The 25,535-nt window shown below is 45.1% G+C and overlaps 1 protein-coding gene across 1 annotated transcript in view; it reads right to left on the reverse strand.

Annotated features, from left to right (window-relative positions):
* The window catches only part of DNMT3A (DNA methyltransferase 3 alpha), a 154,731-nt gene that overhangs the window by 67,691 nt on the left and 61,505 nt on the right, over window positions 1–25,535 (reverse strand). The window contains 1 exon segment of the mRNA XM_043982889.1: window positions 4,416–4,683. Coding sequence (XP_043838824.1) covers window positions 4,416–4,683 — 268 coding nt within the window.

Below are 25,535 nucleotides of genomic sequence, written 5' to 3' on the forward strand. Positions count from 1 at the left end.
GAGGCAATTGGGGTTAAGTGACTTGCCCAGGGTCACACAGCTAGTTGTCTGAGGCCAGATTTGAACTCAGGTACTCCTGACTCCAGGGCCTGTGCTCTATCCACTGTGCCACCTAGCTGCCCCCAGTCTCCCTTTCTAAATCAGTTCTAGAGTGTTCCCTTTCAGCCCACTTCTCCCCAGTCAGAATGCTTGTCCTCTAATAAATTCTCCCACTTGCTTCTCTCTTCCCATGTCCCTGATCATAGAATCACAGATCTAGACCTAGAAGGGGCCTTAGAGACCATCTAGTACCTAACACCTGACCTGGCACCTCCAAGATAATTCTGATAATCAGTGGTTACCGGTCTTTGCCTAGAGGTGCCAAGCAAGGGGAAATCCAGAACCTGCAAGAGCTCTAACTATCTGAAAGTTTTTACTTGTACCAAGTCAAGTCAGCAAGCACTTATTCAGTACCAGACTGTGTGCATCTGCATCTTCTACCCAGTGTTCCTAATCTGGCCTTTTAGGGCCAAGCAGGGCAGATCTAATCCTTCCACATGAAGTTACTTGAAGACATCTGTCATGTCACCCCCCCCCCCCCAGTCTTCTCTCTAAGATGTGTAGTTTCAGTTCCTCTTCATATGGAGTGGTTTGCTAGCTCTCCTGCTGCCCTGTCTTTCTCTGGTTGTTTTCTGGCTTATTAATATCCTTTCTACAATGTGGAATCCAGAATTGAACACCATACTCCACGGAAGTTCTGATCATACCAGCACACAGCAGAAGCACAAATCTTCCCTGTCTTGGTCCCCTTAGCTTTCTTTCTTTCTTTCTTTTTTTTTGCAGGGTCATGGGGGTTAAGTGACTTTCCCATGGTCACACAGCTAATAAGTGTCAAGTGTCTGAGGCCGGATTTGAACTCAGGTCCTCCTGAATCCAGGGCCAGTGTTTTATCCACTGCTCCACCCAGCTGCCCCCCCCCCCCCAGCTTTCTTAATGTAGGAAAACATGCATATGTTGTCTCTTGGGCACACCCTCCCTACCTTGGACCAAAGGGGTGTTTTTCAGGATGATACCATCATGCAGCAAGCACGATATATATGACATGGACTTTTTCTTCCCCTCTCACATAGATCTGCTCTCTAGTTCTGCCCCAGACCCTTGGAGTCAAGGTAGCCTCAGGTGGGTATCTGCTTTCTAGGAGGTTGACCAATCTGACTCCAACCAATATCAGTTCAAGTTCTGGGCAGACCAGGAGGAGGAGTTTGGTTCTGAAATCAGTCTGAGAAATTGAGCCGTTTACTATGGAGGGCCTGGAGAAGGAACCCCCCCCCCCATTTATGATGGAACTAGATTACTAAGACTGAGATGGTACTAGGCCAACCTCTGTAAAGGAGTAACATTCTCCCTGGTAATAGCAAGTACTCAAGAATTTGTCTAGGAATTAAGGGGTCAGTCAGCTAGGAAGTTCACACCTGCCCACTGTAATGGTTCTGGCGCCTCCCAGTGGAGTATCCTTTCAGAGGTCCCTGATCCAACCTCGAGCCTACTTCCCCATTGGCCTCCAACCCCTCTAATCAATCAATTGATTGATGAATAGATCATCGACAAAGGATGCCCAGGCCCATTCCTCCTCTAAGAGCCTTACAGAAGTTTTAGGAGAGACCCTGTGGGATTGTAGCTAAGTGTTCAGAGCATAGAGATGAAGACCCATACCCTAATCTGTCTGTTTAGCCACTAACTAGGTTTATGGTTTGGGGCAAGTCATTTGACCACTACAAAGTTAAATCCCTTCATCATCATCTGAGAGGAATGAACAAGATGATCTCTAAGGATCTTCAGCTTTCAGAAAACATTCTTTTACTTTATGAATACAGGATACTGGCAAAATGGGATTATTTCAATACCTCAACAACTCCACAACCCACCCACATAACCACCAACATGTCAATAATAACCCTACACAAATCCTGAACATCTCTGCAGTGGCTCAGTGATTCCCACTTTCCAAACATCCAAGCAACCCCACTATGACCTTTAGTGATCCCACAGCAAATTAAGAACAGAGAACAGTTTAGCCTTTGAGGTAGCTGGTGGTGATATGGAGAGAGTGTTGGACCCAGAGTCAGGAAAATCTGAATTCAAATCTACCCTAAGACATTTACTTGCTATATGACCCTGAGCAAGTCACTTAACCTCTTTGTGCCTCAGTTTCTCCATCTGTAAGATGGGGATAATACCTTGTAGAACTGAATGAGATAATATTTGTAATAAACATTTAGCACAGTGCCTGACACAAGGTAAATGGTATATAAATAAATACTCATTCCCTTCTCTTCCCTTCCCCAAGTCTTTCTCCTCAATTTGACAGTGGCAGCCTTAGGATCTCTGCTTCTAGGTAGAGATGGGAGTGGAAGGTCTGGGCACCTTTTCTTAATATACTCAGGACAAAGACAAAAAGGAGGTCAAAGGTTATAGGAGCCCTTGGGAGCAGAGACCCAGGCAAGACCAGAGACAGAAACCAGACCCTTCAAAACATACACAGTGAAGAAAAAAATGGCCAAGGTCAAATGATCACAAAATAGCTTTCCTGGCTCTGAGCCTAAACTAGTCCTAGCAAAATGGTGCCCCACAACAGGAAGATTTCAGTAGCTACATCTGAGACTATCCAAATTAAATGGTAAAGAGGTTAGAAAGGATCACAGGATTGGGAATGGGATGACATATTAGAGATCAAATACAACTCCCCCAGTTGAGAACTGAGACCCAGAGAGGGGGAAGAACTTGAGAGACCACTTAATCAAAACCCATCATTTTACAGTTGAAGAAACTGAGACTCACAGAGGTTAAGTGATTTTTCCAGGGTCATTCAGATAATAGGCTAAGCATGAGAGTTGGGATTTGAACCCGGGTCCTCTGATTCTAGAATTAGTACTCCTTCCACTATTCCACACATGCAGTACCTTGTCCAAGGACTTGCTTAAGGGCAAAAAGCGGTAAGTAGCAAGCAGCAGAGGTAAGAGTTGAACCCAGTTCTTCATACTCCAAATCTAGTATTTTTTTCCACTGACATCATACCAACAGCCTGAATAGTGATGCCAGACTCCCCCTCCCCTTGCCCAAGAGCTCAGCAACCACTCCAAGGTCACCAAGGTCATCTCCCAAAACCCCTTCCACTTAAACCATTCCCTTACCTATTCTCATTTATCCTATGAAAAAGCTGACAGATCCAGGAGAGCTTCCTGTCGCTTCTCCCTGACAATTCATAATCTGAAGGCTGGCACCCTAGCCTGACAGGATTCCATTCTTCAAAGGGAAATAAGTGCTCACTCCTAATCCACCGAAAGAAGATAGTTCTATTTAAAGGAAAGATGCAAAGGGGAGGCAAGTATGTGACCTAGGAGGTCCTAAGAACCTGGCTTTCCTCTGCCTCAGTCTTCCTAAATTTGGAATATGATTAAGTTGGTTGATTTTTTTTTAAAGACACAGGATCATGGTGTTTTCTCTAAACATTGGGTTTGGATACAATTAAAATGGATTATACTAATTAATTTACTTATTTCATCTTATATGCTTGCAATTGAAATGCACTTAGGCAAAATAACATGCAAATTATTAATGGTTCTACAACTCTGCCTGCCCCAAAGTGAGTTGGTTAAACCTGAAAGAGAAACAGAGGCTGTAGTCTAGAACTGCATAAACAGAAGTTAACAGGAGGGAACAGCATGCAACCCTCTGGGCTCGGTCACATCTGGAAGAGTTTGTGTCACACGAGCTCCTATGATTCTAGAACTCTCTTAGGGCCTCCAGATATAATCCTTCCTCTCCTAACCCTTCCACAGCTTAGTTTCACTTTTTCCAGCTAGCTAAACTCACACCCCAAGTACAGCAGGCTCAAAGCATCTTTGCTGGGAAAGAATAGAACAACCCTCAACTTTTACAGCTTCACCCAAAGCCAGGGGGTAGGAAAGCAGAGCCTCTTTATAATTTACTACCCCCAAACACTGGGCCCCTCAAAATCCCCAGTACCCAAACTTCTGCTGTTTCCTCATCTCCTAGAAGGCAGAAAAGAAGGATGGACCAGACTCCTGGCAGCTTCTTCAAGCCCCATCCTGCAAGCTCCTTCTTGTTCTCAATTCTAGATTCATTGCTAGGTCTACCCTCTCAGGCCTCATTGAGATCCATGGCCCCAGTCCCTTAAGAATACTCCTGAGGGGGCAGCTGGGTGGCACAGTGGATAGAGCACCAGCCCTGGAGTCAGGAGTACCTGAGTTCAAATCTGGCCTCAGACACTTAACACTTACTAGCTGTGTGACCCTGGGCAAGTCACTTAACCCCAATTCCCTCACTAAAAAAAAAAAAAGAAGAATACTCCTGAGAACAATTAGAGACTAGAGGGATAGAATACTGAAGTTCACATTTGAGAAGTGAGGACTCACCACCCACAACAGGGGCCTCCTGCCCATCCTTGGGGGTACAGCAGCCATTCTCCAGGGTTCGGGCAGCCTCCGGGGTGCTTTCTGCCTCAGCCTCTCCCTCGGCTCTCGTCCCGCCCTTTCGCCCAGCAGGGCTCCCTTCCTCTGGCTGGGGCTCACTGAGCTTCTCCACGTCTCCATTGGGCAGCAGTTCTGCAGGACTGGTATCCTGAGCCATGGAGGGGGACTTTGAAGTTGGGGCAACGTCCTTAGAGGTTTCGCTGTTTTCCACCTTAAGAGATGAGAGAGGGAGGGGAAAAAACATGGCAAGGTATTAGACAAAAGAGCAGCCAATTTACCAACCTGGATTCACGGTTCCTGATTCAGAACCTTGACACCCACCAAAAGACTCCAGTGCTTCCCAATCTAAGTCCCTAATGCTTCTCAGACTATAAGAACAATCACTCTGTTCTCCTAGCCCAGTCCCAGTTGGATTCAAATGTCCTCAGTTTGATTCTGGTGTTCTCCCTTCGAATTCTAGTGCTTGGGACCCTCCCTTACACACTCCCTTCTCTTCACCTTTTCAAGGCCAAATCCCAGCTCTAGGCAATGATTAACTGCCAGGGAGAGTAGGAGGGTCAGAAGAACCATAAAGTTAAGTTGTCCCATAAAGGGGCTTACCAAAGGGCCTCTCTGATCCCCAAATCAATGAACTCAACTCCACCCAGCATAGCCCCAGCCCCACTGTTCTTTAAAATAAGAGCGATAACTAGATTGACAGGGGGGTAGATGGGAGTAGGGGTGGAAATCTCCCTGTTATCACCTGTTGCCTTAAAGCTGTTCTTATCCCTAAGAAACCATCTAGGGGTTACAGGTAGGGTGACCACTCCTTGACACACCTACTGCTGCTCAGACTATGGAGGACTGGATTGCTTTAGCTCTTCCAGGATCTTAAAGGCAGGTCAAATTATTCACTAGGTAATATTTATCCTCAGCATTGGGGCAGATGAAAGAAAGACACCTGAGAAAGCAGGAGACAGCACCAAGTTTGCCAACCTGGAGTCACAGTCTGAAAGCCATAATTAAAATGCTTCTGAAGCAGACTTCAGTGCTTTCCAATATGCAAACCCTTTGCCAGGACCTTGTCTTTCCCTCCATGTCCATGTCCCACCCTGATGTGCATCCTTCCCTATCAGCATAATGTAGTGGGAAAAGCTGTGGATTCGGAGTCAGGAGACCTGACTGTGTGACCTTGGGTAAGTAGTTTAATCTCTCTGGGCCTCAGTTTTCTTACCTATAAAATAGGGGGGGGGGTTGGACTAGAAGGCCTCTGGAGTCCCTTCTGCCTCTTAACAACAACAATAATAATAACTAGCATTTATATAGAGATTTAAGGTTTGCAAAGCCCTTTATGTATCATTAATTCATTTGATCCTCATAACAACCCCAGCGAGGCTGTTGCTATTACCCCCATTTTGCAGGTGAGAAATCAGGCCCAGAGAAATGAAGCTACTTACCAAAGGCCACACAGCTAGTAAGTGTGTGAGTCAAGATTCAAAATCAAGTGTTCTTGACTCCAAGTTAGCTATCCTCTGATCACATCAGTCATAGCACCACATTTTTGGACCCAGCATCTTCTAGCTGCTTACTTGTATCTACCCTTCCATTAAAATTTATAAGTGTCATAATCTCATTTCCTCAGGGTCCTATAAGCCAGTGAACTAATCTGATATGAAGACAAAAATATAAACTAGTCCCTGCCCTCAAAGAGTTTATGTTCTATTAAAGAAAAAACAAACAAAAAAAAAACTATCGACACAATTAAATACAAAATATATAAAAAACTTTGGGGAGAACACCACACAATTGGCTTGAGAGGACACAGATCCAGAAAGGTCTCATGTAGGAAGTGGTTAGAGCCTTAAGAGGAGCTAAGGATTTTCAAAGCCAGAGATGAGGTGGGAAAATATTCCAGGCATGGGCAGCAGACTGAGCAAAGGCAGAAAGGCAGGAGATAAAATGATGTATGTAGAGGGAGAGCAAATAGGATAGTTTGCCCAGAACATAGATTTCCTGGGGAAAGGGGTGTTAATGGAAAATTGGATTGGTAACAGCTATTTACTGAAGTAAAATCAAAGATAGGGAGGAGCCAGATTGCAAAGGGCTTTAAGTATTCCACCACCACCCACACCGCCCCCAAAAAAGAGACTAAAAAATAATTTGTGTTTCAACCTGAAGCCAATGGGGTGTTTATAGAGTAAGCCAGTGCCAAGGTCAGACTTCTGCATCGGGAATATCACTATGGGGGCTGTGTGGAAGATGTAGGCAACACCTGAAGCAGGGAGAGCAATGAGAAGGCTATTATAATCATCCAGGTGAGATGTGAGATGGACCCCAACTTGGGTCATGGTCATATGAATGGTGAGACAGGGGGGTGGATGAGAGAGGTGTTATGTAGGTAAAATTGACAAGACTTGACAAATGATTAGATTCAGGATGATAAGGAAGAATGAAATGTCAAGGGTGACAGAGAGGTGGCACAGGTGTGTGACAAAGGACGGTGGTATTCTCAACAGAAATAAGGAAGTTAGGAAGATGCTTGGGTTTAAGGAGAAAGATAATGAGTTCTGTCCTAGAGATACTGAGTTTGATATGCCTATGGGGCATCTGGGTGAAAATGTCCAGCAGGCAGCTGATAATGCAGGAGTGGAGATGCAGAGAAATGAGGGGCAAGTACGTATATTTGGGAATAGCTGCCCGGAGATAATAATTGAACCCATGGGAGTTAATGAGATCACTAAGAGAAAAGGTATAGTAGACTGAGAAAAAAGGGGGTAGGATGGAGCTCTGGGGTACAGCCATACAGAGAAGACAGAGGCATGGATGATGATGCAGCAAAGGAGAGTGTGGAGGACCCAACAGGTAGGTCAGAGGGCTCTTAGTGCTTTGGACAGACCCTCCACAATTATCCTGCGAATGCCTCCACTGAATTTTTGTCTTCAGTCAAACAGAGGAGAGGATATTGGCAGGTTGAGAAGGATCCTTCTTCCCTTATTCCTTAGGGCTGCAGTTCAGATATACAGGCATGGGCTTGGCATTGATATGGCTGGACCTAGCTGTGTTTCTCTATTCCCTACTATAGTTGCCAGTTAGAAAGTGTTCCTGGAATCCCCCACCCTCCTCCAACCCCCATCAACATGTTGGTGGCATGGTGAGTTATTCAGCTAGGCTGGAGAGAAGGAAAACATAATGATACGAAGTTGGAATAATGAAATGAAGCTGGAGTGAGATTGTTGAGAACCTCTCATGCTGGGCTGAGAAGTCTGTACTTTTATTCAGACAATTAGCAATTGGGAGCAATTGCTGGCAATAGGGAGCCGCTGAAGGTATTGGGGGCAGGGAAGGCAGTTGTGCTTTATGAAGACTGATTTGGCAATGCTGTCTAAGATGGATTGGAAGGAGGGGGACTTGGGAAGCAGTTACAATATTCTAGGTTTTTCTCATTACCTCTACCCCCAAAGTCAGACTTTTCCAGAAATTTAGAGTTAGAATAGAAAAAGACTTTACATATTTAGATAATAATAGATCATTTCAACTACCACAGAGTTAGGTGTGAGAAGACACTTAGCTCACTTAGAGACCTCAGATCCCTCACTTTACAGATGGCAAAACTGAGGCCCAGAGAAAGGATGAGACAATCCGAAGGTTACACAAATTACTTAGGATTTAAACCTGGGCCCTGACTCCAAATCTAGGTTTTGGTTTTTTTTTTTTTTCCCATTAGACCACCCTGGTTCCCATAAGAAGAAAACAGTTCCCTCGCAATTAGATTATCTCTAAGGTCTGTTCCAGTGCTAAGACTTTCAGATTAATTACTGCTGTCCACTCCAGAGCTAGAGGAACCTGGCAGGCAAAGTAAAAGATGGAAATAAAGAATCAGTCATTGATTCAACAAACATTTATGGAGGGAGGGTGTTAGGTCTAATAATAAACATTTATTAAGTTCCCTACTATGTTCCAGGCACTGTGCTAAACTCTGGAGATACAAAAAGAGGCAAAAGATAGCCTTTACCCTCAAGGACCTTATAATCTACTGGGGGAGACAACATGCAAACACATATATACAAAAGAAGCTACATACAGGATGAATTGGAGAGAGTTAACAGAGGGAAGGCAGTGGAGTGAAGAGGATTGGGTGAGGGAGGGGGCATATTGGAGAGATGTTGCAAAAATGAAATTGACAGATCCTGACAATAGCTTGGATATGGGGAGTGGGGTGGGGAGGGTGAGAGATATTGAGGAATCTAGGATGATTCTTTGATCATGAGCCTAAGGGACTGGGAGGATGCTATTTCCCCCCTATACTAATGGGAAAGGTAGGAGAGGGATACAGTTTAGAGGGAAAGGAAATGATTTCCCTTTTGGACATGTTGAGTTTAAGATGTTTAGTGGACATCCAGTTTGAGATGTTTGAAACGCAGCTGGACATTCGAGATTGGAATTTAGCAAAGAGACTGGGGAAGGAAAGGTAGATTTAAGAATCATCAGAATAGAGGGGCAGCTAGGTGGCACAGTGGATAAAGCACTTGCCCTGGATTCAGGAGAACCTGAGTTCAAATCTGGCCTCAGACACTTGACACTTACTAGCTGTGTGACCCTGGGCAAGTCACTTAACCCTCATTGCCCCGGAAAAAAAAAAGAAAGAAAAAGAAAAGAAAGAATCTTCAGAATAGAGATGGTAATTAAATCCATGGGAGCTGATTATAGGACGAGGTGAAATAGTATAGCAGGAGAAGAGAAAAGGGCCAGAGGGACCCCTACAGTTGGAGAGTGTGACCTGGAGGGGGATCCAGCAAAGGAGACAGAGAAGGAGCAGTCAGATAGGTAGGAGGAAAACCAGGACAGAGTTGTGTCCTAGAGAGAAGAAAATATCAAGGAAGAGAGAGTGATCTATATGTCAAAGGCTGCAGACAGGTCAAGGAGAATGAGAATTGAGAAAAGGCCCCTGGATTTGGCAATTAAGAGATTATTAGGGGGGCAGCTAGGTGGTACAGTGGATAGAACACCGGCGCTGAAGTCAGGAGTACCTGGGTTCAAATCCGGCCTCAGACACTTAACACTAACTAGCTGTGCGACCCTGGGTAAGTCACTTAACCTCAATTGCCTCACTAAAAAAAAAAAGAGAGAGAGAGATTTTTAGGGGGCAGCTAGGTAGCACAGTGGATAAAGCACCAGTCCTGGATTCAGGAGGACCTGAGTTCAAATCCGACTTCAGACACTTGATATTTACTAGCTGTGTGTCCCTGGGCAAGTCACTTAACCTTCATTGCCCCGCAAAAAAAAAAAAAAAAAGAGAGAGAGAGAGAGAGATTGTTAGTCATTTTGGAGACAGACTTCAGTGTAATGATAAGGTTGAAAGATGGATTATAAGGGGTTAAAAAGAGAGTGAGAGTGAGAGGAGAGAAAGTAGAGCTACTAATTATAGACAGCCTTTTTGGGTTTGGCCACAAAAGGCAGAAGAGATATAGGATGATAGTAGGAATGGAAGGATCAAGTGAGGGTTTTTTTCAAGATGGTGAGACATGGGCATGTTAGTAGGCAGTAGGAAATGAGCTAGTAGACAGGAAATGATTGGAAATAAGTGAAAGAGTGTGGGATGACGGAGGGGGGAATATGTTGGAGGAGATGGGAAGCAATGGGTTTGCTTGAGCAGGTAGGGGTGTCAGCCTTGAGAAGGAGTAAGGCCACTTACAGTGAAACAAGGGTAAAGGTGTAGAAATTGGTAGAAGGTGCCTGAGTGATAGGAGATGAGGAAGAAGGGAGAAGAGGAGGTTCATGGTGAATGGTCTCTTTTTTTTTCTGTAAAATATGAGGCAAGGTTCTCAGCTGAGAGTAGGGAGAGGGGGAGCCATGGGAGGTTTAAAGAAAGATGAAAAGGTTTGGAAGAGTTGATGTGAAGAGTAGGATACTAAGTTGATAAGGGAGGTAGTAGGATTGCCTAGCAGCAGAGAGGGCCCAGTTGAAGTTGTGTAACATAAATCTTTAGTAGACCCAGTCAGAATATGTGATTTTCTCCATCTCATTCAGTAGTATGTGTGTAGGAGTGAAGGCAACAAATGGTAGGAGAGATGTAAGGCTGAGGCTTGGCTGGACATGACTGAGTATATAAGGGGCTAGGGATTCAAGAAAGACAGCATGGAATTGAACTGGTTCACCAAGGGGTCAAGATTGGGAGAAGAGGAGGTTGTGGCTAGTGCAGGGAGAGATGGTCTAGGAGTCAAGGGATTGGAGGTCATGGTGTGAAGAGTAGAGTTTTGTAAGGGAATGCAGAGGGAGAACTAAAAAGACCACTAGATTTATGGTCAGCTAAGGGGATTTCAGAATTCTTCAACATAGAAGTAGTACATGTATGGGTGATGTCAAGATCAAGGGTATGACCATCTTTGCGTTTGGCTGAGGTAGAGTGGAAGAGTAGTTCATGGGAGGTGAGTAAGTAGAGGAACTGAGTGGTTAGAAAGTTTGGGGGAGAACCAATATGTATGTTGAAGTCTAGTATGAGGGCCAGAATTGGGGAATGAGAGTTCCCAGGGTCACACAGCTAGTAAATGCCAAGTGTCTGAGGCCAGATTTGAACTCAGGACCTCCTGAATCCAGGGCCGGTGCTTTATCCACTGTGCCACCTAGCTGCCCTTTGTTTTGTTTTTAAGAATAAGCATGGTATGGCTCATGGAGGGAATAACATTCACACCCAGTTGGGAGGAGTAATCTATTTAACCTTACAGGAAAGTATGAGGGGAAGAGGATAAGGAAGGAAGGGTGGAAAAAAAGGGAGTGTAGAGTAGGGGAGGGGACAGTCAGAAGTAAAATACTTTTGAGGAGGAATAGTTTAAAAGAAGATGGAAAATAGAGTAAATATCATGGGAAGGGAATAGGATGGAGGGAAATAGTTATGATGACTTTGCTGGGCTAATACGAAGAAAATTCTTTGTCAAGTTTAAGGTACATTATTTAGGGTATGATGAACAGGATACTATTAGAAAAACCTGGAAAGACCTACATGAACTGAAGCAGAGTGAAATGCACTGTATACAAAATAACAGCAATAGTGTAAAATGATCTGTTGGGAAGCATGTGGTTATTTTCAGCAAGGCAATGGTCCAATATAACCCTGAAGGACTATGAAAATGGCAACCCATCTACAGAGAAAGAAGTGATAGTATCTGAAATAGTTGGAAACACATTTTTTTTTCTTTTCTCTTTTTTTTTTCTTTTTTGGTGAGGCAATTGGGGTTGGGTGACTTGCCCGGGGTCATGTGGCTAGTGGGTGTTGGGTGTGTGGGGCTGGATTTGGGCTCGGGTGCTCCTGGTTCCAGGGCCAGTGCTCTGTCCGCTGCACCACCTAGCTGCCCCTGGAAACACATTTTTTTAAAAAAATGTTTTTTCTCTTTGACAATTCCTCAGTCTGAAGTTTTGGGAGTTTTTTGACTGTTTTTTCCTCACAACCTAGCTAATGTGGGAATGTTTTCCATGACTACTCATGTATAATTTATTTTGAAATGCTTGAGTTCTAGTGGGTGGGGGTGGGAATAGAGGAGGAAGAGAAGTTGGAACAATTTTTTTTTAAAAATTGATGTTAAAATTTGTTTTTACATATATTTTGGAAAATAAAATTCTATTCTAAAAAAAAAGAAAAGAAAAAAAAAGAATAAGCATGGTATAGTCACATACCATGGCTCTGCAGTCAGAACACATGGGTTTCAAATCCTGCCTCTGACACTACCTGTGCAACCTAACTTCTCTATGCCTCAGTTTCCTTTTTCTGCAAAGTGAGGGGGCTAGACTAGAGGGCCTCTGAGGTCCCTTCCAGCTCTAAAGTCATGGCCCGATAATTGAGGACAAGGAGAAGGAATCCCAAGGAGAAGACTGGGGCTTGGAGATTCAAGAATGAAAAAAGGATTGTCCCCCGAGGGTCACAGCAGCTTCACTGACTGTTGGTTTCCTGTAGCGCCTCCAAATGGGCATCCACCAAACCTTACCCAATGGGGTAGAAATGGAAACCCTTCATAGAAAAGGAAGGGAAAGGCTACAGTGGGTGGAAGAAGTCTTCCCTGACAGGGCTTAGAGTACAGGAGTGAGACATAATTGGGGAGGCTTGGGGGGGGGAGGTGGAAAAAAGTCAAAGCTGAGAGGTAGTAGGAGTGGAAGATGCTAAATAGGGCTAGAAGGTTGTGCAAGATCTATTTCTAGATTAAAAAAAAAAAAAGCAAAGCTCTATAGTTTCCTAAGCATTCATTCTAGGTTTTTCCACCTTTGCTCAGCAAGGGAAATCCCCTTGGGTCATGTCTGTCCTCTGACCTCAGGAGGCCTCACTGGTCATGTGGGTCAGCATGACGAGACAGCCTGCAACCTGAAATATGCCAGGCTCGAATGTGACCAGCTGTTCCGGGTATCTCTCATGGCAAACAAGTACAGACAGGCTCATACATGGATGCCACCGATACAGGAAAATATCTTTACAGGTGCTCCCCTTGCCAACTTCCTTGGCAGCAGTGAATGCTGTACCTGGGTGTGCCTGGTCCATCCTCCCACCATTGAGAAGCATCACAGTGGGGTCAGACTGTCCATCCTTTTACCATGTTATGGTTTTTGGGCTCCCTCTGGCCACTCCCTAGCCATAGGGCGGCCAAAGCAGCTGCTGTGTTTCTGGGCCCCACGACGCTGCTCCCCCACACACACAAGGTTGCTTTTTATAGCTCTCTTGTCACTTCCTGCCCAGTGCATCACAGTGGCTCTCCTCACCTCAAGGACTCACTTCCTGTTGATTGCCAGCTCCATGGGCATAGAGCCTCAGGAGAGTTGGCTTTCTGACAGCCCTTTCCCTCCCACCAGATCCCTATAATCCTCATCCTCCCTCCCTGTTTCCAAAGACTCAGTTTCAATCCAGTTCCTCTTTAGCATCACACTGCCTTCACCACCTTCCTTCAAGCTCACCCCTCCTCAGGACCACCAGCCTTGCCCACCCATGTCCCATTCCCCTATTCCCCCTCACCCATTTCCATTTTCCTTGCTATCCTTACTTTATTCCCTTCCTGGTCCTGCTTCAGACCCTCAGGACTTGGATATCATGCCTCAATTATCCTCTCATCCTGGAACTTTACCTCACGCTTGGGACCTCCTTGCACTGGAAGATCTCCCTGCCTCTTTCTAGCCCCCTACTCCCACTGTTGAGGACCTCCCAGAGCCTCCATTTTGGGTTTGGCCTCGGTCAGCCATCCTTCATTCCTCTCCCACTGTTGTACTTCTGACTCTCAGGACTTGGCCACCTTGTCCATCAGTGGCTACCTTCTCCATCCTCCTTTCAACCCTGTTTGTGTGTTGTCTTCCTCTATTAGTATGTAGTTCCTGGAGGGCAGGGACCATCTTCCTTTTTGTATCTTCAGCACTTAGCATAGTGTTAGGCACATAGGTGCTTAACAAATGTTTCTTGCTTTGCCTAGCTTATTTTCTAGTGGTGGGTAAGCCCAAAGCAAACCAGACTTCCCTTCCTGGGTGAAGATGAAGACAAGTTTGTGAGGCTACCCTTTATCTTCTCAATCAGCACTGACTTCCTAACCCCTGTGAGCCAGAGGCTCTGCCCCCCACATTGCTTCCAGCTTCCCACTGAGGCAGGGTTACAGCTGAGTCAATCAATCAAAAAGCATTTATTAAACATTTACCCAGCACTGTGATGGCCTATGGGGAGAGGTGGGGGAAGAGCAGCAGGAGGAGGGTTACAAAATAATTAATTAGGGGCAGCTAGGTGGCGAAGTGGATAGAGCACCAGTCCTGGATTCAGGAGGACCTGAGTTCAAATCCAGCCTCAGACTCTTGACACTAGCTGTGTGACCCTGGACAAGTCACTTAACCCCAATTGCCTCACAAAAAAAAAAAAGAATTAATTAGAATATGGGTCCCAACTTTAGGAACTGACAATGAAATGACAGAATTAACACAATGAAATAGCAGGCAGAGGAGACTGTAGTAATGGTGTCAGCATGAAGAATTCACCTCCCTGGGCCTCAGGGGATGGACTCTAGGTGACATTTAAGGTCTTTCTCAGTAACTATGAGTCAGTGTCTCGAATTCATCTTCCACACAGCTGCCAAACTGACATAACCTAGTAACTCTCCTGCTCGAGAAGTACCAGTGATTCCCTATTGCTCTGAAGTTAAAAAAAACAAATTTTTGCATTTGGCATTCTAAGTGCTTCAAAACCAGGTTTGAAGTGCATCTCAGTGGCATAATGGATAAAGTACCTTGGAGTAAAGAGGTCCCAAGTTCAAATCCAGCCTCAGACACTTATTAGCTGTGTGACTGTAGGCAAGTCACTTAACCCAAGTGCCTAAAATAAAAACTACAAAAAACAGATTCAAGCCTATCTTTTAAGGCTGATCACGTACCTTCATTCATGGATTTATGTTCCAGACAAACTGGTCTATTGGCTATTCTTCACCCACAGCATTCCAATTCTCCTCTCTCTACCTTTGCAGGGACTGTTGTTCTGTTTGTCTGGAATGTACTCATTTCTGACTTTTTAGAATCTTTAGCTTTTTTCAAAGTTTGGCCCTATTGCCATCTCTTCCACTCCTCCCCACATGATTAGGCCTCCCTCACCAAAAGGTTCCTTGAATTATTTTGCATTTATTGTGCCTTTATTTATCTTGCACATAGGGTTGTGCACTACTAGAATATAAATTCTCCGAGGTCAAGAACTGTCTCATTTTTTGGTTTCTATCCCCAGAGACTAGTTCAGTGCTCAGGACACAGTAGGTGCTCAATAAATGCTTGAATGACTGAGTAGGACCTGACTATAAGTTTGGAGATAACCTTTACAATTTCAACTGACTGCAAAAATGCTCACAGTCCATAGTGTCCCAATGTTCCTCTGACAGGGGCTTCCCCACACCACACTAAGCATTTCATGAAAGTCATTTCCTCAAATATATTTGATTGATTGATAGATTTATTGATAACATTTATTGAGCACTGCCAGGTGCTGGAGACATTAAGGCAAAAAGACAGTAGACTGCCCTTAAAAAGCTTACTTTCTATTGGGGACAATAAAACAAGTGTACCAGAAGATAAATACAAAAATACAAAGTAATTCCAAGCCGGTCAAAGCATTAAACATCTGAGAAATAATCTCAAGGAGAAGCTGACACCTCAACTGTATCCTAGGGGAAACTAGGAGTTCTAAGAGGTAGAGGTGAAGAGGAAATGCATTCCAGATTTTGGAGACCATTCATGCAAAGGCAAAGAGAAGGCAAGAGGTGAGATGCTCTCTTTGGGCAGGAGCTAACAAACTGCTATGACTGGAAGGGAGAAAGCTTTCAGAGCCAGGAGTGACAGAAGACTTGAAAAGTAGATGGGAGTCATATGGTGCAGGGTTTTATTTTTAATTATTATCATTTTTTAGGTAATCAGGGTTAAGTGACTTGCCCAGGGTCACAAAGCTAGTAAGTGTCTGAGATCAGATTTGAACTCAGGTCCTCTTGACTGCAGGGCCAGTGCTCTATCTACTGTGACACCTAGTTGCCTCTTGTGTAGTGTTTTTATTTTTTTATTTTTTTATTTTTTTTTTTGCGGGGCAATGGGAGTTAAGTGACTTGCCCAAGGTCACACAGCTAGTAAGTGTCTGAGGCCGGATTTGAACTCAGGTACTCCTGAATCCAGGGCCGGTGCTTTATCCACTGTGCTACCTAGCTGCCCCCTTGTGTAGTGTTTTAAATGTGTAGCCAAAGATTTGAGATTTTATCCTAGAGGCAACAGAGTAGCCATAGAATATTTTTGAGTAGGTGAGTGACATGGCTAAATTTGTTTTGTTGTTTTTTTCTGGAAGAACAATTTGGCAACCATCTTTAGATCAGGAATCAAAAAGCAGCTCTGGGGAAATGCAGTTGAGACCTTGTCCAAGAAGATGGAACCAACAGTAGCTGTGGCCACAAGAAGCTACAGGTACCAACTTTAGCTACTCCAGCTTCTCATTCATGTGAGAAATTAAAGGAAAGAAAGAAGCCCTTCCTTCTTCCCTCTCATGAACACCAGTAGAAAGCCCGTAAGGCTGGTGAAGTGAGACATTACCTTTCCAACACACCACCTGCTTTATGTTACTTCCCTTTTCCCTTCAAACCCCTTTCTAGTGATCTTCTTGAAGTATTAGTCTCACTATGTTATCCCCTCTCCCCCCGCCTCAATAAACTTCAGTGGCTTCCTATTATCTCTAGGATTAAATATATAAAATCCTCTGTTTGACTTTTTTTTTTTTTTGCGAGGCAATTTGGGATTAAGTGACTTGCCCAGGGTCACACAGCCAGTAAGTGTTAAGTGTCTGAGGTCGAATTTGAACCCAGGTCCTTCTGACTCCAGGGCTGGTGCTCTATCCACTGCGCCACCTAGCTGCCCCGTTTGACTTTTAAAATCTTTCCCAATGTGGTATTGCTGTTCAGTCATGTCTGACTCTCCATGACCCCATTTGAGGTTTTCTTGGCAGAGATAGTGGGGTAGTTGGCCATTTCCTTCTCCAGCTCATTTGACAGATGAGGAGACTTGTAAGTGTCTGAGGCCAGATTTGAAGTCAGGAAGATGAATCACTGCACCACCTAGCTGTCCCTTCCCAATCAAGCCCCTTCCTAGTTCTCCCATCTTCTTAGGCTTTCGCTCTCTTCCGCGTGGTCTATGATCCAGGAACACCAGCATTCTTGCTGTTTTTCAAACATTTCCCTACTTGGTCTTTTCACTGGCTGTCTTTAATGCCCAGAATGCTCTCCCTCCTGACCTTCTCTTCCTGCTTTCTTATAAGACAGCTCAAATCTCACCTTCTACAAAAGGCCTTTCTCAGTAAAATCCCCCCTCCCCCTATATCTACTGCTACTGCCTTCCCTCTGAGGTTATCTTCCTTTTGTATCACATATATCTTGTAAATATGCACATATAGTGTCTGCACATTAGAATATGAGATCCTTGGGGCAGCTAGCTGGCGCAATGGATAGAGCACCGACCCTGGAGTCAGGAATACCTGAGTTCAAATCTGGCCTCAGACACTTAACACTTACTAGCTGTGTGACCCTGGACAAGTCACTTAACCCCAATTGCCTCACTAAAAAAAAAAAAAAAAAAGAATATGAGATCCTTGAACAGTGCCCGGTACATAGTAGGTGCTTCATAAATGTTTGTTGACTATGGAATTATTCAATCTAGATTTCAAAGCCCTGCTTGGAAAAACTTCCCTCATATATACCCCTATCACCACCACCACCACCAAAAGATTTTTCTTCCTTTCTGACCATCCAGGTGGCTCAGGGCAGTATGGAATGATGGAGAGGGTGTTTCATCTTGGGTAAGATCTGGGTTCATAGCATAGCTCTGTTATTTGCTACCATTGTGACTGTGGGCAAAGAACTTTACCATTCTGGCTCTCAGGTTCTGTGTTTGTAAAAAAATAAGGAGATAGGACTAAGGTCCGTTCCAGCTCTAAAATTATGGTCTTATGTATGAAACTGAATGGGCATCTAGGTGGCGAAGTAGACTGTTGGGCTTGGAATCAGGAAGACTCATCTTCATGAGTTCAAATGTGGCATCAGACTGTGTGACCCTGGGCAAGTCATTTAATCCTGTTTGCCTCAGTTTCCTCACCTGTAAAATGATCTGGAGAAGGAAATGGCAATCCACTCCAGTATCCCTGCTAAGAAAAACCCCAAATGGAATCATGGAGAGTCAGACATGACTGAAATGACTCAACAACAATATGAAATCTCTCTTAGTCTTTTTTTCTTACCTGTTCCCATATTTGGTTTTAAGACTTTCATCCATACTATCCCATAAACCTGCAACTGTCTCCTATTTTCCCACACCTGCCACCTTTCTTGCTTAATATTCTCCTCATATTAGAAGCCATGGCAAGTATAAAGAGGATTCTAGCCTTCCCTCAAATCTCTGTTTACAAATTGTTCTTCTTCATGGCATCCACTTTCAGGCAATTATATTAAAAAAACAAACTGAGGGGGCATCTAGGTGGATAAAGCACCCGCCCTGGATTCAGGAGGACCTGAGTTCAAATCTGGCCTCAGACACTTGACCCTTACTAGCTGTGTGACCCTGGGCAAGTCATTTAACCCTCATTGCCCCGCAAAACAAACAAACAAACAAACAAACTGGGGGAAAAAAGCTCTGAAATCTAACCTTCACAACGGGGAATATGTCCCTTCTTGCCTTTCTAAATTATCTTGTATTAAATTTGAATCTATTCTGTATACACTTAATATGTTTCCCTCTAGCTAGAATATAAACTTCCTGAGGGTAGGAACTGTTCTCTCTCTCTCTCTCTCTCCATATATATATATATATATATACACACACGCACATATACATACAAACATATGTATATATAGATAGAAATATAGCTCTTACACACATACATATACATATTTTGTCCCTAGGACCCCAGTTTAGGACAGACCCTGGTACATTTTAGGTACTTAGAAGATACTTATTGGTTAATTGGGATTGGTTCTTTGTATTTGTAACATCAGAACCCCAGTACAGAGTAAGCACTTACAAAAATCACTCTTCGATTTATCCTGTCCATATCTTGCTTGTACATGGTTTGCAAGCTGACATCCCCATTAGACTGAGATCCTAGAGAACAGCTGTCTATTGCTTTTCTACAAGATCCTCGGAGCTTAGCATAGTATATATGTTTAATAAATGTTTATTGACTCAGCTATTGACTAAATACCTGTTTTTTGGTTGTTGGTTTTTATTTTTTATTTTGGCATCTGCTGTTCATTGAGCAAAAGATACCAGCCTCACGTTCGGCCCCACCCATCCACTCTAAGATTTACAAATCTGTTGGCTCACAACCCAGACGTCCAGGCTAGCTAAACTTCTCAGGTGTTCACAATGCCTGACCAGCTGGCTGATTTCATGGCTGCCTTATAACAGAAAATTTCAACCCCTTCCCTGCAGTGAAATCTGAGTGGCAAAGCTCAGAGGTTCCCACAGTACAGTCCACTGCAAGGAGCCAACCTCACCCAGGGCAGAAGGCTCTCATCCTTGCAGCCTCTGCCAAAAGAAATACTCCCAGCATCCATCCATTCTATGTGGCTGGTACCCAAGGGTCCTCCCTGCTTGTCCCCATCTCCCCCCCCTTCCCCCAACCCCATATGCCCTGTGTACTCAGCAGCTGTTTCTTCCAGCCACTGTTTGCTAACTAAGTCTTCAAGGGCTCATAAAAGTCTTAACTTCTCCTCCCTTTCTGGGCTTGCGTTTCCATCTCAGCATAGAAATGTCAGGTTCAGAAATAAGGGCACAGTGAATAGAAATCCCAGTGGAGGCTTGGGATTTGTGGGGCAAAGGAACCCCACGATCTAGCAGAAGGAAGCCAGCAACAAGGCCTACTTCTCATTCCACGCTCCTAACAATCCCCCATCTTCCCCCACTCCCCTCCACCCCCTGCCCCAGTTGCCTACCTGAGTCATCATGAGCTTTGCTGGTGTGCAGTTCCTATAGGAACCAGGGCCGAAGAGATGCACAGGGAAAGTGAGGAGAGGTCAGGTTCAGGCAGTGCCATTCCCCAGAGTCCAAGCAGACGGCTTCCCTCCCCCCCTCCTGCCTTGCTGCCAGCTTCTTCTACAACCCCTGGGCCAGGCCAGGGACTCCTTTGGTTCTGTTCCCAAGAAAACCTCCTCTGGGAGGGTCCACAGGATGCTGTGTATGGAACCCAAGGAACAGGACCAAGGCTAGAGGGTGTGGCCAAGGAAAAGCCCTTCCCCCAGCCCCAGAGGGGAGTGGATGACGCAGGGGCTAAAACGCCAGGAAAAAAAAATTGGGGCTGCCTCAGTTTCTGGCCCCAGCTGCCCGGATGACATGAAGGCACGAAGAGGGCCTGAAATTCACAGCCATGGAAAAGACATGGGGAACACTGGCCGGTGGGGCGCCTAGGAAGCTTTTCGGGGGCTCAGTAGGCTCCTCCCTTCCATTGCCTTTTCCAGATTCCCAGGCTCTCCATCTGCCACGCCCCCCTTCCCCTTCCCAGGCCTCCTAGCCTGAGGTTCTACCCCCAGCCTTCCTGTCCAGGCCTTCAGCTCCAGCTCTCCCTGCCAGTGAAGGGGCTCCCTGCTTTCACAAAGCTCTCTCCCCCCGGGGTGATGCTGTACCTTTAAGACTCCCACCCCGGCCTATCAGGCAGATGGAGAGGCCCTGCAGTGGCTCTGCTCAGTGCCATCCGGGAACCCTGGCAGCAAGCCAGCTGCTTCCCTGTGATTAAAGATACACGCACCGAGGTGCATGCAGCAGCGTGCATGCTAACAGACCCACATCTGTATACTCAGAGCTACACACACACACATATGTGCATGCATGCACCAACAACCACTCCCTCCCCCTCAACACCCCACCTTCTCGATCCTCTCCTCTCCTCTCCTCTCCCTGCAAGCTCTAGCTCTAGATTTTTCCAGGTTGACTCTAGTTTCAGGAAACAGCCGCATGTCCACGTAAGCAGTGTGGCCCAGCCCCCAGAAGAGACTGGAAAGGGGCCAGCTCCTCTCCCCCCCTCCCAGCTCCTCCAGCCCCAGCCCCTTCTCACAGCCCCTTTTCTCTGGCATCGGGCTCCCCAGATCAGGTTGCAGCCACGAGAAGAAGCTGTTGGGAGGCAAGGCTGGCCAAAGAGATTCAGAGCATCCGTCACCCCTCGACTCCTCCACCCCACTGATGTCCTAGCCAAGCAAGGCTGAAAGCTCCCAGCCCAGTTGCCTAATTTCTGCCTCTAGTGGGGTGGGGGGGAAGGATGGGAAAAGGAGGGGTTGTCCAGAGAGGATACCAACAGGGGAGCTGAGCAAAGGAGCATCCTCCCTGGGGACCAGATAGCATTTAATACCTTCAGCCTGCAGCCACACACTGCACCATTTAGCCCTTCACTCCATCCTGGGCTGGAGGTCATCGGCATGAGGACAAACCAAGGTCAGAGTGGAAAGGATGTATGTCCTTTTGCTTGGTATCTGCCTTGGAGACTGAATCTTGAGCTAGATAGATCATGAGCTTGACCTACCACAGCATTTCTGATGATCATAACCATTATCATGGTTGTCAGGGTCAATCCTCCTGGGTGCATTAATTAAGCACCTACTGCATGTCAAGTACTATGTCGGGACAGGGGACAGGAATACAAAAATGAAACAGCCCCTGACCTCAAAGAGCTTACATTCTATTGGGGGAGAAAATGTAAACACATAAAGGCAGAACAGATTAAGAAGAAATACAAGATAATTTGGAGTGAAGTAGGCCCTGGAAGTTGGAAGGGGGTTGCAAGGATCAGGAAGGGCTTTAACTAGGAGGTGGTATTTGACAAGCTTTGATTTGATTTGATTTGAACTAACCCTAACCCAGTGTGCAAGACTCTGTGGCACTGAGGGTTACAAAGAGGAGTAAAAGACAATGTTTGCCCTCTCTGGGCCTCAAACCTGGTCTGGGTGGAGAGAGGCTAGAATGCATGTAGAAATATGATAAAACAGAGAACTGTGGTAAATCTCAGGCAAGGTCCAATATGAGAATGCTGAGGACCATGAGATCATAGATTTAGGACATGGAAAAAAACTTAGAGGCCATTTGTTTAACCCTCTCATTTTACAAATGAGCATATTGCAGAGATTAACCCTGGTCTTCCTGCCTGAGACTGGCTCTCTATCTAGCAGACCAAGATACCTCTCACTGAAAATCCTTGCTCCATTTTGTAGAAGAAGAAACTGAGGCTCAGAAGATTTGCTGTAGCTCATATAGTTAGTAAGTGGTGGAGCCAGGATTTGAACTCAGGTCCTTGGACTCCAAGTCCAGTGCTTTTATCCCTCTACCATACTGCTCTTTAAGAGATTCTGTGATTTTATCAGTAATGGTAAACTTCCTATAGCACCAAGGCAAATAACTCAGTAAGGTAAGTCTTAAAGAGTTGTCTGAGGTGCATAAAGATTTAATAACTTGCCCAAGATCTCAAGGGCAGCTAGGTGATGTAGTAGATAGAAGGCCCACCTGGAGTCAGGAAGACCTGAGTTCAAATATGGCCTCAGTTACTAGCTGTGTGATCCTGGGCAAGTCACTTAACTCTGTATGCCTCAGTTTCTTCATCTCTAAAATGAGCTGGAGAAGGAAATGGCAAACTACTCCAGTATCTTTACCAAGAAAACCTCAGAAAAGGGTCACAAAGAATCAATCATGACTGAAATTGAAACAACCACCACCACGAAAATCACAAAGCTAGTGATAAATCAATCAACAACCAGTTATTAAGCACAGATTGCCATGCACTGTGTAAGCCTTTGGTGATGCAAAAATAAAAGTGATATAGTCCCTATCCCAGAGGAGTTTACAATCCTTGGAGGGAAGAAGAGAAACAATATGTAGATGTATATGTGTATATAAAACAGATGAGGTATTTTTTCAGAGGAAATTATTAGAAGATAGGGGAACAGGAAAATGCTTTACATAGGAGACAACCCTTGAACTGAGCTTTGAAGGAAAACAGGGATTCTGACAGCTGAAGGTGAAGAGAGAAGTATGTTCTGAGTATGACAGACTGCTACTGAAAAGGTTTGGAGGTGGGAGATGGAATGTTAAGTGTGAGGAAGAATCAGAGGGTTGGGGGGCAAGCTCTAAAGGCTATATTGTATTTTATTCTGGAGGTAATAGGGAGCTGGAAGAATTTGAAGGAGAGACGCAGTCCAATCTGTGCTTGAGGAAAATCGTCTTGGCAGTTGTGCGGAAGATGGATTGGAGCCCAGAGAGACTTGAGGCAGTGTGGCCAATTAGAAAGCTATTGCAGGTGAGAGGTGCTGGAGACCTCAACTTGGATGATCTCTATGGGAACAGAGAGAAGGGGAACTTTGATGAGAGATGTTTCAAAGAGAAGAACAAGAAGATTTGACAACTGCTTGGATAGTTGAGGTGAAAGTGAAAAGTTGTGTATGTATGACACTAAGATTGTTTATGGAGGTAACTAAAAAGTAGGTGGGGCTCTCGGAAGAAATAGGCAAGTTAGGAAAAGGGATAGGTTTGGGGGAAAAATGATAAGTTCATTTTAGAAATGTCAAAAGTAGGATTTGAACTCAGACCTTCCTGACTCCAACCAAACACATCATTCCAAACAGGCTACCTCTCCTGCCTTTTTTGTCCTATTAAAATAGCACTTTCAGGGGCAGCTAGGTGGTGCAGTGGGTAGAGCACCGGCCCTGGATTCAGGAGGACCTGAGTTCAAATTCGGCCTCAGACACTTTACATGTACTAGCTGTGTGACCCTGGACAAGTCACTTAACCCTCATTGCCCTGCAAAATAAAGTAAAATAAAACAGCACTTTCATCACTCCCTTCCTCAAAAACCTTCAAGGACTCCTCACTGCTAACTAGATAAAGTCCAGATCCCTTAGTTTGTCACTCAAGGCTCTCCATGATGTGGCCTTAATCTTCCTTCCTGACCTAATCAGTCACTTCTCCCACATCACAACCTTCATGGCTGCAGCTGGATCAGTTAACTCATTGTTGCCCAAACATATCCTGCAGTTTGCTGTTGTTGGAAAGTTGTCCCACCCTCCTCTCTGCTGCTTTGAATCCCACCCATGCTTCTGGGGCAAAGTCCTACAGCCTCAGTGAAGCCTTTCAGAAGCCCTAGACCAGCCCAACCCAGAGGGATCCCCCCTCCTCTAAGCTCTCAGAGCACTCTGGCCCCCAGTACCACACACATAGCTCTTTGTATAGCAGTGCAAGTTATCTGTTAATGTATTTCTGCTCTGTTGCCTCCCATAGATAACAACCGCTGGAGGGGAGGGGCTGTGTCTCCTGCACCTTTGCTTTCCCAGTTCAGAGCCATATAATCCCGGCTGGTCCAGAGAAAAGGTTGTTAACAGGTGCCCCTATCCTCACATCTTTGAAAGCCAGAGAAGGCAGGAGAGGGAATAACTTTGATGAGATTTGGTGCTGGGGGAGCAAGAAGATCGTCTGAGAACACTGAGCCATTTAGCGCTGCTGACCAGGTTATGTGGGACCAGGAAAGGGAAAGAATTAGTTAATGGGGAAGCTGGGTGGTGCAGTGGATAAAGCACTGGCCCTGGACTCTGGAGAACCTGAGTTCAAATCTGGCCTCAGACACTTGGCATTTACTAGCTGTGTGACCCTGGGCAAGTCACTTAACCCTCATTGCCCCACCTCCCAAAAAATAATAATTTGTTAATGATAGGAGGAAATCCATAGAGAATTCAGCCACAAAGGCCAAGTCCAGACAGATGTCATGAGAGCAAACTGGATCGCAAAAGCAAGAGGGACCTTGTGTCATCAAGGATCAGGAGAGTAAAGGGAGAAGGAGTTGAGGAGAAAATAGCAATAATAGTGGCAGGAAAAATAACCACGGCTACAATCATAATAACAACACACCTGGCATTTTATAGGCTTGAAACACTTCATATACAGCACATTATTTGGATCTCACCACAACTCCCTGAAGCAGCTGACACAGGGATCATTACCCCCCTTTTATAGATGGGGAAACTGAGGCTCCCAGAGTCTAGGTGATTTGCTCTACATCACCCAACCAGTGAGGACCAGAGGTGGAACTTGAACTCAGGTCTTCTGGATCCAAAGTCCAGTGTTCCATTCATCATACCACACTCAGCAAAAGTGAAATTGGGAAGTGAAGCTGGAGAGGAAGCTGGATTCGTGAATTGATCTGCCTCTAGCAAGTTGAAGTCAGAAGACTATAAGTTGCCTGCCTGAATCTAATTTCTGCCCTAAGGTAGACTACACACACTGAGGTGGATGAGATCTGCACCAAGCTAGCTGAATGAACAGGAGCTGGGCTCTAGTCAATGCCAAGGATCAATGTGAGAGAGAAGAGAAAGAAAAAACTAACTGAATGGCTTTTGGACCCAAGCTCAGTGAAGCACTAGTGACAAAGACAGGGAGCAAGGGAGAAGCTAGATAAGCCAGGAGTAAGAGGAACAGGATGCCAGAGAAGGAGTCTATTTTTAAGTCTATGAATTTTAAGACCCTAATGGAGGGCGACAGCTAAAACAATAGATTTCCTTATCAAATTTATTCAATTTTTTGTAGTCAATTTAGGATGAGAAATGG

The sequence above is a fragment of the Dromiciops gliroides genome, chromosome 2 (genome assembly GCF_019393635.1).
Source record: "Dromiciops gliroides isolate mDroGli1 chromosome 2, mDroGli1.pri, whole genome shotgun sequence".
In the NCBI taxonomy this organism is placed as follows: Eukaryota; Metazoa; Chordata; class Mammalia; order Microbiotheria; family Microbiotheriidae; genus Dromiciops; species Dromiciops gliroides.